Raw genomic sequence first — 15,417 nt, 5'->3', positions numbered from 1 at the left:
GGGGGTCTTTATAATCTGCCCTCTCCTCTGCTATGGAGATGGTTTGGGTTTTTTATTCTCATTTTATTATATGTATTTATTGTTTTTAGCTGGGCACATGTTTAATTCTTTTTTAACTTTTGTATTTTTGTATTTTTATATATCTGCCCTGTTCACCGCCCTGAGTCCTTCGGGAGAAGGGCGGTATATAAATAAAATTATTATTATTATTATTATTATTATTATTATTATTATTATTATTATTATTATTATTATTATTATTATTATTATTATTATTATTATTATTATTGCCCCAGCATGGGACGATGCCCTGCAAAAAAAAAAGAAAAAAAGAGAGGAACACCAATGGGGGGGGGAATGTAACTGAGTTGGACAGTAGCCGGTCTTGCTGGTTTGGGGTGGGGGGGGGAAGTCAAAAGTCCAGGAGCTAAAGCTGCTGCACACCCCCCCCAACTTTGCAAATCCAAAAAAAAACAGAAGGACACTGATGGAGGCAAGCAGGCTGAACCCCAGCTCCTGTCTCTTCTACATCACTGTCCCCCCCCCCCCCCCGCCTTCATTCTTGGTGGTGTAGTAATGCAGGCCAGAGCTGCTCTCCTCCCCCCCCTCCACACCCAAAAAAGGGGAGGAGGAGGAGGAGGAGGAGGGGGAAGGGAGGGATCCAGTCATCCAGTGACTCTGCACAAATCTCTGCAATCCAAACTATAAAGGAATTTCAAACCCCCCACCACCCCCACCCATCAACTCCTCACCTTCAGGGCGGCAGCAGACTTTCTCCCCCTTCCCCCAGCTTGCCCCCCCCACCCAGCAGAAGCCATAATTTATTTATTTTTTTTAAAAAAAGCACCCCCAAGTCCTTCTCTTCTTCCTTCCCCCCCCCTTTGCCTATGGGTAAAAGAGGGGGGGGGGTGGTGCATGGATATAAAAGAATTTACCCCTCCCACCCCTCTCCCTCTCTGCTCCCCCCCCATCTTGAAGCAATGCAAAAAGAAAAAAGGCCGCAGAGGGGGGGAGACCCCCCCCAAAAGGGGTGCCCCCCCTTCCCAAGGAGGAATGCCTCTCCTCCAAACCGAGAAGGGGGGGGTGCTTCCCCTTCCTTTGCATCACCACCCCCCCGCAAGAGACCGACCCCCCCCTTTTGCAAAAAGAGGGGATCATCCCCTCGGGGGGAGGGGGAGGGGTCTCTCCCCTACTAGGCCGCAGCCCCCCCCTCCAACTTTCCCCTTTCTTCATGCCCCCCCGCCCGCAAAGGAGGGGAGTTTTCAGGCAAAGAAAAGAGGAAGCCCCCCCCCCTCTATTTCTTTCTCACCCCCACCCCCACCCCCCCAACCCGCCCCCTCCTCACCTGAAAATGCTCCTGGAACCTTATGGGGAGGATTTGAGCCATGGCGGTGGGCGACGGGGCAGCCCTGGGCGCCCCCCGGGGCTGAGAAGCGGGAAAGGGGGCAGAAAGGGCTGCTTCCTGGGCCGAGAGACCGGGTTTGGGGGTGAGGAAAGGGGGGGAAATATCCCGGGAACCGCCGCCGCTTCGCTGCCCCTCACGCGCGCCCGGCAGGGAGGGGTGTGTGCGTGTGGGGGGGGGGGGTGAGGAAAAGCCGCTCTCCGCCGAAGACGGCACTGCGCAGGCGCAGGGCTCTCGCTCGCTCTCGCTCTCTCCTCGCTCCCCCTCCCCCTTTTTTTTTTTTCTTCCCAAGGCTTCAGCCCCCGTGCCGGGAGAAGATCCCTCCGCCCAGCCTTCCCGCGAGAAGCGAAGGGGGAGGCGGAGGGGTCCTCCGAGGAAGAAATAGTCCCTGAGCCGGACGGACGGGCGGACGGCCTTGCGGACGCCTTTTTTTTTTTTTTACTTTTTCTGCCCCGTCTTTTAAGGGGAGGGGAGCACGGGGGGTGTGTGGGGAGGGGGGGGAGATGGGGAAGGGGGCAAAGGGCACTCTGCTGGGAGGGGGAGAGGAGGGGAAGGGGGTCCTGGCAGAATGGGTGAGGGGCCTCTTACGTTCTCCCCGCCCCCCCTCCATCGCCCTGCCAAATGCTGCTCACCTCCTAGGAGTCAGGATGATGCTAAAGTCCAGGGCTTTGCTCTGCAGTGGTTTTTCTTCTTCTCTTTCTTTTCTTTCTTTCCTCCATCTCTTCTTTCTCACTTCCTTCGTGTCTTTTCCTTCCTTCCCTCCCTTTTTCTCTTTCCGTCTTTTCCTTCCTCTTCTTTCTCTTTCCTCCATCTCTCCTTTCTCTTTCTCACTTCCTTCGTGTCTTTTCCCTTCCTTCCCTCCATTTTTCTCTTTCCGTCTTTTCCTTCCTCTTCTTTCTCTTTCTCACTTCGTTTGTCTTTTCCTTCCTTCCATTTTTCTTTCCGTCTTTTCCTTCCTCTTCTTTCTCTTTCCTCCATCTCTCCTTTCTCTTTCTCACTTCCTTTGTCTTTTCCTTCCTTCTTTCCCTTTTTCTCTTTCCGTCTTTTCCTTCCTCTTCTTTCTCTTTCCTCCATCTCTTCTTTCTCACTTCCTTCATGTCTTTTCCTTCCTTCCATTTTTCGTTCCGTCTTTTCCTTCCTCTTCTTTCTCTTTCCTCCATCTCTTCTTTCTCTTCCTCACTTCCTTTCTGTCTTTTCCTTCCTTCCTTCCCTTTTTCTCTTTCCATCTTTTCCTTCCTCTTCTTTCTCTTTCTCACTTCCTTTGTGTCTTTTCCTTTCTTCCTTCCATTTCTCTTTCCGTCTTTTCCTTCTTCTTTCTCTTTCCTCCATCTCTTCTTTCTCTTTCTCACTTCCTTCGTGTCTTTTCCTTCCTTCCCTCCCTTTTTCTCTTTCCCTGTCTTTTCCTTCCTTCCTTCCTCTTCTTTCTTTCTTTCTTTCCTTTTCTTCTCCTCTTCTCCTCTTCTCCTCCTCCTTCACCAGAGAGAAGCGCCAAGCAATGCACCTGGGCAGGCTGGTGCCCGCAGTTACCTAATCCCTACGGTCTCCGTTGCAAAAGGAGATGCGGCTGGACGCAGCCTGGTGCTTTTATGTCCCAAAGGTGGGACATAATTTTTTTCAAAAGGCAGCTAGATTTTTTTCCCCCTTTGACAACCGTTTGCTTCTCATCCAAGAAGCTTCTTCCGTTCTAACTTCTTCCTGGATGAGAAGTGAAACCTTTTCAAAAGGGGGAAAAAAAACCTTTTGAAAGGGGGGGGAACCCCAAGGAAGACCAATTGCCTTTTGAAAAACAAACAAACACAAGGTAACTTGGGCGATTGAGAATCTCCATTCTGTTCTCGTGGTTTTCTCGCCACCTCTTCCCGTCAAAGTTGATGCTCTTCTAAAGGCCAAACTTGTAGCTGTGGCTTCTGGGAACTGTTGTCCCATCCCGGCTTGGAGGGTAGCAGTCTGCTCCACCCCACCCCATCGTCTGCAGGTGTCGCTCAACCAAGGTTTTGTTTTTTTTTAAATTCAGCCAATGCACACCAACGCCTCCCAAGTTATGATGCGGCCTGCCGTGTGTGAAAACACCAACAACTGGGCTTCTTCAGTAAATTGCGGTTAGGGAGACGTGTGGGACCGAAATAGACGTTATCGGATCGTCTCTGCATCTTTTGTCAAAGCTTCCATCGGCTGCAAAATCAATCTTTGGGAAACGTGTTATTTACCCGTAGCGTTGCTGTGAAGCTGCCACGAACGGGTGCCAACAGCTCTCACGCGTGACTGACCTCATCCTGCATTCGCTTATCTTATGGCTAGGTGGGTGGGTGGCTGGTTTGTTTTTGTTTATTTGCCGTATGGAGTTTATATAGGGAGTCCTTCAATTAGCAACCACAATTGTGACTGGCAACTGGGTTGTCGAGCGAAGCAGCGGCTAAAGTGAAACCACAACCGCGCTGATGATTTGACTTCCAAGCTCTCTTTGCTGGACGGGGCTGCAAAGTTTGTGAATGTGAGGACTGTTTGTAAAGTTTGGTCTAGTGGTTAAGGCGTATTGGGCTAGAAGGCAGGAGATTGGGAATTCTAGTCTCACTTTAGGCATAAAACCCAACCGGGTGAGTTTGAGCCAATCAGCAGGAGACGGTGAGTTCTAGTCCCGACTTAGGCATTAAAGCCGGCTGGGTGACTTTGGGCCAATCAGCAAGAGACAGTGAGTTCCGCCTTAGGCATGAAAGCCAGCTGGGTGACTTTGGGCCAATCAGCAGGAGACGGTGAGTTCTAGTCCTACCTTAGGAGTGAAAGCCGGCTGGGTGACTTTGGGCCAATCAGCAGGAGATGGTGAGTTCTAGTCCCGCCTTAGGCATGAAAGCCGGCTGGGTGACTTTGGGCCAATCAGCAAGAGACGATGAGTTCCGCCTTAGGCATGAAAGCCAGCTGGGTGACTTTGGGCCAATCAGCAGGAGACGGTGAGTTCTAGTCCCACCTTAGGAGTGAAAGCCGGCTGGGTGACTTTGGGCCAATCAGCAGGAGACGGTGAGTTCCAGTCCCACCATAGGCACGACAATCATCTGGATGATTTGGGGCCAGTTCTTCTCTCTCAACCAAACCCACCTCACAGGGTTGTTGTTGAGAAAATAGGAGGAGTGCTAGATATATTTGCCGTCGGGTTCATACAAATAATAAAGGCAGGGTACAAAAAAGTAATCTCTTTTTTAACCTCCTTTATCCATCTATCTATCCATAGTATCTGTCTATCCATCCATCTTTTCTTACTTATTCCATCTATCTATCCATCTCTTTCTTACCTACTCATCTATCTAATCTATCCATCTCTTTTCTTACCTACTCCATCTATCCATCTCTTATCTACTCTATCTATCCATCACTTTCTTACCCAATCTATCCATCTACTATCTATCCGTCTCTTTCTTACTCGCTCCCTCTATCCATCCACTATCTTATCTATCCATCATTCTTTCTCAGCTACTCTATCTATCCACATCTATCTAGCCTCTCTCTAGGCATCCCTTACCTATCTATCCCTCTTTATTTTCTTATCTATCCATCTCTTATCTCTTTCCGACCTACTCTGTCTATCCCTCTCTATCCATCTAGGAGACAGATGCTGGCTAACACACACACACACACACACACACACACACACCACGTTTTCTACAGAGAAGCCCTTGCCTTCTGCCAGGTTACCCAGAGGACACAATTCCTTGAGTATTTCCCCCTCCCGGCCACTTCCCTCCCTTTTCAATGGGCCATTGATGCAAAAGGAGCGTTTGCGGTTTGCAGCCCCTGCTTCAAAGGGCATGGACGGCCGCCAGCTCCCGTCTCCATGGCCCTGCTTTGGGAAAGCAAGTGCCTCGTCGCCTGCCAGGACTTTGGGGCTGTCAGCGCACGCAACGGCATTTTGTGGCCTAGTTAGCTGGGCAGAAAGGAAAGGGAGCCAGCCCACCAGCTCTTTCAGTAACAGCTGCGAAGGCCTTCATCCAACGGTTTGGGAGTATTTGTATTTATTTATTTTTAAAAAGTGCAAGGCAACGCAGAGCTGGTGACAAATCCTGCTGTCGCCCACACCAGGAAAAGACGGGGATCTTACAGGCAGTCCTCGACTTACAAGGGTCCGATGGAGTGACTTATTCGAACGGGGCTGGAAAAAAGGGGGCTTGTGAGCCTTTTTTCACACTAAGAACTGTTGCAGCCTCCCCCGGGCTCACGTGATGAGAATTCAGGCGCTTGGCAACTGACATGTACTTATGACGGTTGCGGTGTCCCGGGCTCATGCGATCCCCTTTTACGGTGACCATCCAATGAGCAAAGTCAAGGGAGAAGCCAGATTCATTTAACAACCGTTACTACTTTTAACACCTGCCGGGATTCACTTAGCAACCGTGGCAAGGAAGCTGGTAAAATGGGCAAAATCCACTTAAGAAATGGTCTCGCTGTGATCCTGGAGCCTTGCTACGTAAATAGAGGCACAACGAGCAGCTCAGAGGATATAAGCCAGTGATGGCGAACCTTTGAGAGACCGAGTGCCCAAACTGCAACCCAAAGCCCACTTACGGATCGTCGGGTGCCGGGTGGGCGTGGCCCATTGGGTGGGTGTGGCCCATTGGGTGGGCATGGCTACGGTGATAATGGCAGACAGGGTGGGACTAAAAAATTCAATCAATTCCAACTTCGCGAGATCTTTTTTTTTCCTGCGAGAAGTTGAACTTTTTTTTTTGCACACGGCGGCAGAGGCGTAAAGCAAAAAGATTTTATAAAACGCAGCTGAAGGCCTAGCACTGGGGTGACGGCGTGCGTGCCCACAGAGAGGGCTCTGCATGCCACCTGTGGCACACGTGCCATAGGTTCGCCACCACGGATATAAGCAGAATAGTGGAATTGAAGACAAAAACCATGTTGGGGGTTTTCTTTTCCTTCTAATTTCCTTGCAGAATTCACAAACCATCTAATTTTTTTTGACCATGACATTTGAATAAAATAAATAAATAAATAAATAAATAAATAAGTATACGTTGACCGGTTGGAAACCAGTCAAGTAATTGAGAAATCTATTTATTTTCTGATGGAATTGAAAGCTTCTGCTGTATCGTAACATTGCCTTTGATGATGATGATGATGATGACGACTATTATTGGGGGGGGGTCAATCTGCTGTCATTCAACCGATTTTTTTGATGTAGAATGAAGAAATCCAGTTTGTGTATGAATACACACAATAAATAAATATGCAGAAAGAGGATTTTTTTAAAAAAAAACAAGATTTCAATCCTGCCTAAATTAATTCAAATATTGTTCCAGAAGGGAAACATCTGTTTTGTTTGCCATGGAATTTCTACCAATACCAAACAATTTTTCTCCCATCCTGCCTCATCCCCATCGTATATATCATTTGCTCTCTGCTGATAAGACTACAAGCAGAACAATCCTAGTGGGCGGGTATGAACCATAACATATATTTAATTTTGAAAGTAAGTCCTTTGAAGAGTTCAATAAAGTGCATACCCAATACATGGTCTTGACTTTCTCAATGACATCAGAAAAGAAGAGGAATAGTGAAACAACGTTTTAAGGTGTAGCTAACACGAGAGCTAAATGGTCTCAGAGAAAGTTACAGTGAGGGGATTATTTTGCCTATTTACAATCAAAGCAAAAGCAACACAGCGAGAAATGCCTTCTTTTCTTCTTGGCAATCGCCCCAAGCAACTCTAAGAAATCCCAAATCTTTATCACAATCCTGGATATTTTTAAAAAACACTGCATCCCCACTACGGAGGGCAAAGTGTTTAAAATAAGAGCACAAGGGTGCCTTCTCAAAGTTCCTCAGTTAAAAAAAAAGCTGTTTTCCTAGAATAACGTGAGTAGCTATTTCACACAAATGGATCACTCGCAGCTATTTTTTCATGTGCACTTCAAACGTTTATGCGGTCTGGTTGATTCAACGTTTAAGATTTAAATTAGCTCCACAGGAAGGGAACAAGGTGTATAGGGTAAGTGAGTTTTTCTCCCCTAGGTGAATGTGATATTTCAATGTTAAAACCATCAGCATCCAAGATCCTAAGAAAGAAATAATCTCAACTGGAAAAATTGTCTTCACTGGGCCCAAATACAATGCTTTGACGGAAGGCGACGATATTTCTCACGATTGTAGCAGTGGATTTAGCTGCTGAAATTTTTATCTTGGCTACAATAGAAGTGGATTAAGGAATTGCAGTAATTATTTGATGTGCTGAGACATTGCCATAATTGGCTTCTGTCAAACTGCCAAGGAATTAGGAATTACAGCCAAAGTCAATTTGAAGAGATATCGACAGAGAAACGCCCAAGATTCCAGCTGGTATCTAATAAATAGCAACACATGAGGGAAACAATTGTTTTAATAAATGCTATTTCCAAAATTCCTCGTTGCTGTGATTTACTGAAGACGCTCACAAGAAAATTGGTACTTTTCTATCAAGTATACACAAATGATGTAGCACTTAAGATGTTTACACACACACACACCCCAAAAGAGAAGTTACACTGCGGGAACAAAATGTCAACCAGATGGACAAAGACTATTTTCAGAAATGGATCTTTCTTTCGTCAGGGAACAAAGCCGTATGATACTTACGCCACAAATCAATCAATCCCAAGCTAACCAGGGCACAGAAGCACAAAATGGATCTCACGGGTGAAATTTAACCATGTTGAAAGGCGTCGACTGGAACCAGTTGAGCGGAAATTTAGAGTGCCTTCCCCATCTAATTTCTTCCTCTAATATTATTTTTAAAATAGACCTGTAGCAGTAACAGACTCAAACAAGATCTTAAGTCATCGAGGCTGCTGCACAGCAGAGAAGTCTTGCTTAGAGAAAACCACAAAGGCAGTATTTTGTATTGAAGCATTCCAACCCAAAACGCTGTCGTGAAGCTTTAAATCTTGGATAAATGCCTTCCTCTGAATCTTGAGTCTAGGCTTAATTGTGCAGGCACAAATCAAGCAGTCAAGGGCTTCGAAGAATAACCCCTTAATGACTCCTTCAAGTCCAGTCAAGGTTTACCGCAAAGACTAGAGCAAGTTAAAAACATTCAAGGAACATCCAGTGAAAAATTCTAGACTGGATGTCAGATTGTGATTTTAATATAGAATTATTATTTTATTCTAGAATTTTTCACTGGATATTCCTTAAGCTTTTTTAACTTGCTCTAGTCTTTGCAATAAACACAGACTTGACAACGACTGCTTTATTGGTGTAGCTTAAGTTTGGGGTCAGGGTGAAGTTTTCATCATATGAACCAAAAACATCTCGACACAACCCAGCTCTGAAATATAGGGCAACCTTCCTCTTATATGTTTTTTCAACTATATGCAGCTAGCCTTTTATAAAAAAAGGTATATATGAGCAGTAAGCGAAGTAGGCAACGCACATACCTGCTACAATTAAGGCAAAAGGAGTACTGAAAAGCGAGGTTTAATTGTCGTTTCCAATCCTTGTCCAGAATTGAGATGTTTCCTCCAAAATCAGAAGTTCCAGAAGACAACGCTTCAGAGTGCTTTTATGAATATACATGAAAGAAAGTAGCTTAAATTTCTCAAGATTGCATTTAAGGCTATTCCCAATTTTAATCACACGGCAAGATGGACTATCAACCTCTTTTCTCTAGCGCTTTCCCAATGCAGTTGGGCAAGAAAAGGCCCAGCTGCATGAAATATATTTAGTTTATAAGCAGAGGTGAGAGACACCCCCCAGGATTCCTTAAAGCTCATCCTTGATTCGCTTGTCTGTGCTTTTGATGTTGACATCCAAGGTATCCACTTTCTGGGTCAGGCGAACTAGAATGTCATCCTGCTCGTCGATTTCAGTTTGCAAGCCAAGAGCCAGATTTTTCAGTCGGCCCAGCCCGGTGGACATGTCATCTGCAAAGACACCCCCCCACACACACACAAAAGCATAACATTAGCAACACAATAGGTAGACAAACATGCAACGTGGTTGTTGTGAGGTATCCGAGACCATTCATGAAATTCCCTCGATTAAATCAAAAGGCACATCGAGAATCTGGCACAGGCCAGCAGGATGAACCATTGCATTGCGAGTCAGGTCACTGTGGCTTGCTCAACAAACATGATTAAAATTAACCATGGTTTGTGCACGGTGTTAACTTTATTTTCCTAAATAACATCATTTCTCCTTTGCCAGGATTATTTTTTTCTTAAAGGAAGATGCTCAGAAATCTACAAGGCTTAACGCAGGTAGTCCTCAACTTGCAACAGTTCTTTAGTGGACCTTTCGAAGTTACAACAGTGATCACGTGATCAAAATTCAGACACTTGGCAACTGACTCGTATTTATGACTGTCGCAGCGTCCCCGGGGGGGGTCACATGATCCCCTTTTGCGACCTTCTGACCAGCAAAATCAACGGGGGAATCCAGATTCACTTAACAACTGCAGTGTGATTCATTTAACCATTGGGGCAAGAAAGATCATAAAACAGGTGAAAACTCACTTAACAAATGTCTCGCTTAACAACAGAAACTCGGGGCTCAACTGTGATCCTGAGACGAGTACTACCTATAAGCAACTAGGATTAACACTGGGAAATGTGGGCTAGCGTGACTCACCTAGGTTGCTATCAATCTTCTGATGGTAAGTGCGGAGATGCTGGTTCCTGGGATAATGATCAGGCTGGGATGGGTTGTCTGAACTAGCTCCACTGGAACAAAAGTCTGGAAAGAGAGAACAAAATGACACCCAGCTTGAGGTTCAAGGGCATCTTTTACCAAAACTAAATCACATTCAAGGGCCTATCTCATATGAGATTAGCATGCATTCCCCTCCAAATTAACCAGGATTATTTTCTGACTAATAAACACAACAGGTCTGTCTGTACATGCAGCTCGGCTGCCCAAAATAAGGCTGACATTTATCCAGTTCTACAAAATGCAGATAACCAACCAAACAAGGTCAGGCAAACCTGAGTTATCCAGCTTCCGTAAATTTGGATGAGTCTCCTGGTACTTGGACTCCTGTTCTTTACTGACAGATAAGGCTTCTTTTAATCTAGGCAGAGGAAGAAAAGGGAATTTCCCACATTTACAGCTCCGCTTGCTTCCAAACATAAACAGACTTTGAATTATCGTGGTTTCTCAACCTTGGCAACTTTTAAGATGTATGGACTTTAAGCTGGCTGAGGAATTCCCGGAGTTGGAGTCCACATATCTTTAAAGTTGCCAAGGTTGAGAAACGCTGCATTAGAGAGAGAGAGAATTTTTTTTCCTTTCCGTTGTATTTCATTATTAAACGTTTTATTTACTGTGGTTACAGATAAAGCAGCCGCTCGGGCTGACAACATCCTCTTGGGTTAAACCACAAACCCACCGACAGTTATTGGAAAGCCTGCACACAGTTTTTATTTTCTCACCCCCTCAAAAAGAAAGATCCCGGACGTAAGTCTGACAAGTCGTGGTTAAGGTGCTGGCCTAGAAACCAGGAGAGGAAAGTAGGCGTGCCTCAGGCACGAAAGCCAACTAGGCAACTTTCGGCCAATTGCCAGAAGACTGGGAGTTCTAGTCCCATTTTAAGCATGTAACTTAACTGGGTAACTTTGGGCCAATCACGAGGAGACTCGAGACTGTGATTTCTATCCCGCTTTAGGCATGAAAACTGGCTGGCTGACTTTGAGCCAGTCGTTCTCTCTCAGGCCCAACCAACCTCGCAGGGTTATTGTTGCGGGAAAAAGAGGAAGGAGATTACGTTTGCCATCTTAAGTTACCAAGTAATAAAGGTGGGATAAAAAAAATATCTAATAATAAATTCAAGCCAAATGTCACCTGGGCGTGGGCGAACGCGGATGCCTACCCACTTCCTGCATCCTTAGAAGGAAATCTCAATTATCTACCTGTCGCTTCCTTGATACTGAGGGGCTCCGTTCTGCTCCGGCTTGATTTCTTGCGGCTTGGCTTTGAAGTAACTGACGAGGCCCCCAAAGACACTCTTAATGCTGTTGATGTGTTTCTGACTCGTCTTTAAATCCTGATCCATCTTATCCACCATGCGTTCGGAACGCCTCAGGGCTTCCCCTTGCCGCACAAGCTCCTGCCAAAAAGCAGCGTGGAGTTTCAAACAAACAAACAAACAAAACAGTTGGCAAAAGGGATGCCGATTCCGCAACAAAACACGTTTTATGCCAAAGGGACCGTGGCTTTCTGTTTGTTAAGCTGAAGCAGTGGCAACAGGAAATATAATTATTCCCAATAGTATTTGCAGCTCGGGATTGTTGAACCGTATGGGGTCCTTGGTACTTTCTGAGTTGGGTGGTTTTCTTGTAGACGTTTCATGACCCAACTAGGTAATATCATTAGTGCTAAAAGGGAGTGGGGTTTGTGGGGTAGAGAAGGAGTAAGGAGGAAGAGGAGGAGGAAGACTCTGGAATCCTGGGTGTTGTCTCAACTTGCTTTCTTGCAGGTATTTCATTAGCTAAATGGGCAACATCGGTACTCCGATATTACCTTGTTTAGCCTAACTTACCTAGCATGCAAACCCTGAAAAATGGGCGTTCGAGATTCTTGTTTACCTCCGATGCGGCGACCCCCACATGTTCAGACTCATAAATGAGGGACAGTGAGTTGTTGGTGCTGTCGAGAGTCGATTTGGAGAGCCTCATGACTTCCTGTTGTAAATATCTCTGTCTGTCTGGACCTTCTCTTGGAGGTTCGTCCCCTTCATTCCACTTGACCGGCTTGAAGTCGTCCTCGTCCTCATCAAAAGGATTGCAGCTTTTGGGGAAAGTCGACATAGCTGCAGCTCCGAGTTCAGATCACTTCTATTTACAATGCAGGTTGACTAGGACAGAATCAAGCCGACGTTGTTCAGACGAAGATTGAGCCCTTCATGCAAAAGGATCAGCGGCTATGTACTGAAAAGCCAAACCCTGCAAGAGAAACGATTTCCATCATGAAACATATTTACATTTGGCCGTACAAATAGTCCTCAAATTGCCACCATTCATTTAGGGAGTGTTCAAAGTTACAACAGCACTGAAAAAAAAGTGACTCATGACCACTGCAACATTCCCACGGTCACATGATCAAAATTTGGGCTGCAGCATCCCAGAATCAGGGGATCCCCATTTGCAACCTAACAGGCTTCTGACAAGCAAGGTCAATAGGGGAAGCCGGATTGACTTAATGACCGCAGTGATTTGCTTAACGACTGTGGCCAAGAAAAGTCACAAAGTGGGACAAAGTTCATTTAACCACCGTCTTGCTTCGCCACAGAAACGTTGGGCTCACTTGCAGTCGTGGGTTGAGGACTACCTGTAAACCGTCCAGTGTCACTGAGGTGAGTTGGGCGGTATAGAAATCTGATAAATGTAAATAGAGCATCAAATTGCTTGAATGCACACGTTTGTGAAAACTTCCAGCAAACAACTAAGAGTTCTCCTCTCACTACAAGGAACTGGCATAGCGTAGTTATGTTCCATCTATCTTCTAATTTCTCCAAAGAGAAATCAGTTATCTGGTTATGAAAAAAAAACCCAGTCAGTTTCAGGAAGTTACATGTCCTGTTGTTCTCTATAACAGACCATTCATCTTTCCAGTCATGTTGAAAATGCTTTGTGGGCAGTTTTCAACAGCTAGTGCAACTGAAGCCATGTTGAAAATGGGAAAAAGGCAAATCTAATGCCATTCTTAAGAAAGGCCCAAGACATTCTGTTCTAGGCAGTCAAATAATTATTTGCGTCTAATTGAATGAGTCAAGACCCAGAATATCTTAAGTCAATAGATTGGCATCTAAAATAGAAAGAAAAAAAAAACCACACAACACAATAAAAAAACAACAACCTATGAACAATTTAGTCACTGGGCAACTCATTTCAGATCTCTGCTTGAAATTTTATTACAGTATATACACAGCTTTCAGTCCCAGTGTGGAAGAAAGGTTTGCTGTTCAAAATGTGACATTTTCTCTACTGAAAACAGCACAAGGTAAACACACAAGTAAACTATTATCAGAGCACCTTGACAGAGCCACACTTGCAGGGTTTAAAGGAGGCTCTTTTCTCATGAAAAAAAACACCCTGTTTTGCAAAATTATCAGCATTACACATTTACTATTTCAGGTAGCTTCCCACAATCTACTAAACGCCTGTGGCAAGACACCAAATTGACAAAGACATGAGCACGTATTGACAGAGGAAGCCACAAACTATTTCATCAACGATTTCCAAATAATTTAAGGAAGTGCACGGTACCTTCCAGCAGCGTTTCAGGAATATATCTTGTTTTATCTCCTTCGGATTTTTATCGAGTCAAAGTGCTTAATCCGGCTTTCATACCCTTTCCCAGTTTGGATCAGAGATCTCTATAGATTCTCAATGTTTCACGTTTTAACAAGTTGAGTTTTGAAGTTTTTCAAATGATTTTTATATATATATCTATATCTATCTATCTATCTATCTATATAATCTATATCTATATATCTATATTTATATATATAGATTAGTTAGATTAGATAGATAGATATAGATATATAGATACATATATATATAGATATATAGATATAGATATATATTTACATTTTGATTGGGATTAGCCCCGTATTTGGAAATCACTCAATTGGGGAAGACTAATCATTAATGGGTTAATTAAACTAGGACACCCCCCCCCCGCATTCAACCTTCATTCGTTGTCAGGAAACCCACGGAGGAGGGGATCTCGAGGCCATCCATCTCAGCCCAGCCTACCTCACGGGGTCGTTGTGGGCCTCCGCTCAGAGGAGACTCCCCCCCCCCGCAAGAAGGGCCAAAGAAAGAAACTCTATACATTTGATAGAATGTCTTATTTTTTTTTTAAAAAAAGGAGGATTTGGGAGGATAAGCAAGGGCGACGCCACCTCAGCCGCCCTTTCTCTCAGCCCGGCCTACCTCGCAGGGGTGTTGTGGAACCCTAAAGCGCCAAAGGGGGAAAGGCAGGCCCTGAGGAAGGCCACGGCGCTGCCTGGAGCCCTTCCGAAGACCAGGCGGCGATTTACCGACCGGATCAGAAGTCTCCCACAGGCACCACCCGCGGTTGTCCGGCCGCTGCCTCACTTCCGGTCACGAAGGAGGCCGCGGTTGCCGTCGCCGGGTCGAACCATCCCGTGATCGGGGGGGGTGGAGCTAGAGCGGAGGAGGGGGCAATGAAAATGGGCGCGCCTGGGACCAGCCCATCTGTTCCAAACTCTCGCGAGAACGCCGCTGCTCCCGAAGGGGAAGAGGGCGTGTCCTGCGAGAAGAGAACGGCGCGTCCTGCGTGAGGGGCGTGGCCCGGCCCTGGCAGCCTGAGTCGGCTTCGCTCGCCGCTTCTCCCCTTCCAAGATGTCGGCGCTTGGCCGCTCTTTCTGTCGCCGGGTCGAACCATCCCGTAATCAGGGGGTGGAGCTACAGCGCGGGGTCGGGGGGGGGGAAAGGATGAAAATGGGCGCGCCTGGGCGGAACCAATCCCTGTGTTCCAATCTCTCCCGAGAAGAGCCCGAAGGGGAAGAGGGCGTGTCCTGCGGGAAGAGCGTGCGCGGAACAGCCTGCGTTCCGAGCTCTCCGGGCAGCTCTCGCGAGAAAAGGGGAAGAGGGCGTGCCGAGCGTGCGCGGCGCGTCCTGCGTGAGGGGCGTGGCCCGGCCCTGACAGCCTGAGGCGGCTTCGCTCGCCGCTTCTGGCCCTTCAAGATGTCGGCGCTGGCCGTGGCCACCGCGGCGGCTGCCACCGCGGCGGCCGTCACCGCGACGCGCTTGGAGAGACAGGGCAGCCGGGCCTCGTCGCGGGGCTTCTACTTCAACACGGTGCTGTCGCTCGCCCGCTCGCTGGCCGTCCAGAGACCCGCCCCGCTCGAAAAGGTGCCGCCGGGCGGTGGGGGGGGGAGTTCTCCAGGCCTGACAGGCGCTCTCTGTGCAATTAGAAATGTTTCCAGCGGTGTCCTGATTGCTTATAGTAATTATAAATATATCATTGTTATAAACATAAATAGTATGTTGTTATAAAGCAAATAGGTTTGTATTTTTAGA

General features: G+C 46.4%; 3 protein-coding genes across 6 annotated transcripts in view; 1 reads left to right on the top strand and 2 right to left on the bottom strand.

Moving 5' to 3' along the window:
- Window positions 1-3,687, bottom strand: part of CLTCL1 (clathrin heavy chain like 1) — a 49,161-nt gene extending 45,474 nt beyond the window's left edge. Inside the window, exon 1 of the mRNA XM_081339267.1 lies at window positions 2,035-3,687. The gene's annotated coding sequence lies outside the window, so the exon portion shown is untranslated. The remainder of the gene's footprint in view (window positions 1-2,034) is intronic.
- Window positions 3,688-7,754: 4,067 nt separating this feature from the next.
- On the bottom strand, window positions 7,755-14,514 carry SNAP29 (synaptosome associated protein 29). Of its 2 annotated transcripts, none has more exons than XM_081339075.1 (6): window positions 14,305-14,514; window positions 11,953-12,309; window positions 11,278-11,474; window positions 10,354-10,439; window positions 10,001-10,105; window positions 7,755-9,294 (listed from the first exon to the last, which is right to left on the bottom strand). In XM_081339075.1, exons 2-6 carry the CDS (start codon window positions 12,172-12,174, stop codon window positions 9,134-9,136), a joined length of 771 nt encoding a protein of 256 aa, XP_081195201.1. In that variant the 5' UTR covers window positions 12,175-12,309; window positions 14,305-14,514; the 3' UTR covers window positions 7,755-9,133. The 2 variants fall into 2 exon arrangements, with proteins under 2 accessions (XP_081195201.1, XP_081195202.1); XM_081339076.1 differs by lacking the exon at window positions 14,305-14,514 and adding an exon at window positions 13,633-13,820.
- Window positions 14,515-15,038: 524 nt separating this feature from the next.
- The window catches only part of PI4KA (phosphatidylinositol 4-kinase alpha), a 67,796-nt gene continuing 67,417 nt past the window's right edge, over window positions 15,039-15,417 (top strand). For all 3 annotated transcript variants that reach the window (XM_081338976.1, XM_081338975.1, XM_081338977.1), the window contains exon 1: window positions 15,039-15,249. In XM_081338976.1, coding sequence (XP_081195102.1) covers window positions 15,082-15,249 — 168 coding nt within the window. In that variant the 5' untranslated portion in view covers window positions 15,039-15,081. The remainder of the gene's footprint in view (window positions 15,250-15,417) is intronic.

Source organism: Vipera berus, assembly GCF_964194415.1.
Source record: "Vipera berus genome assembly, chromosome: 14".
Classification (NCBI taxonomy): Eukaryota; Metazoa; Chordata; class Lepidosauria; order Squamata; family Viperidae; genus Vipera; species Vipera berus.
Note: the sequence above shows the minus strand (reverse complement) of the source record. Positions and strands in the feature narration are given on the sequence as shown.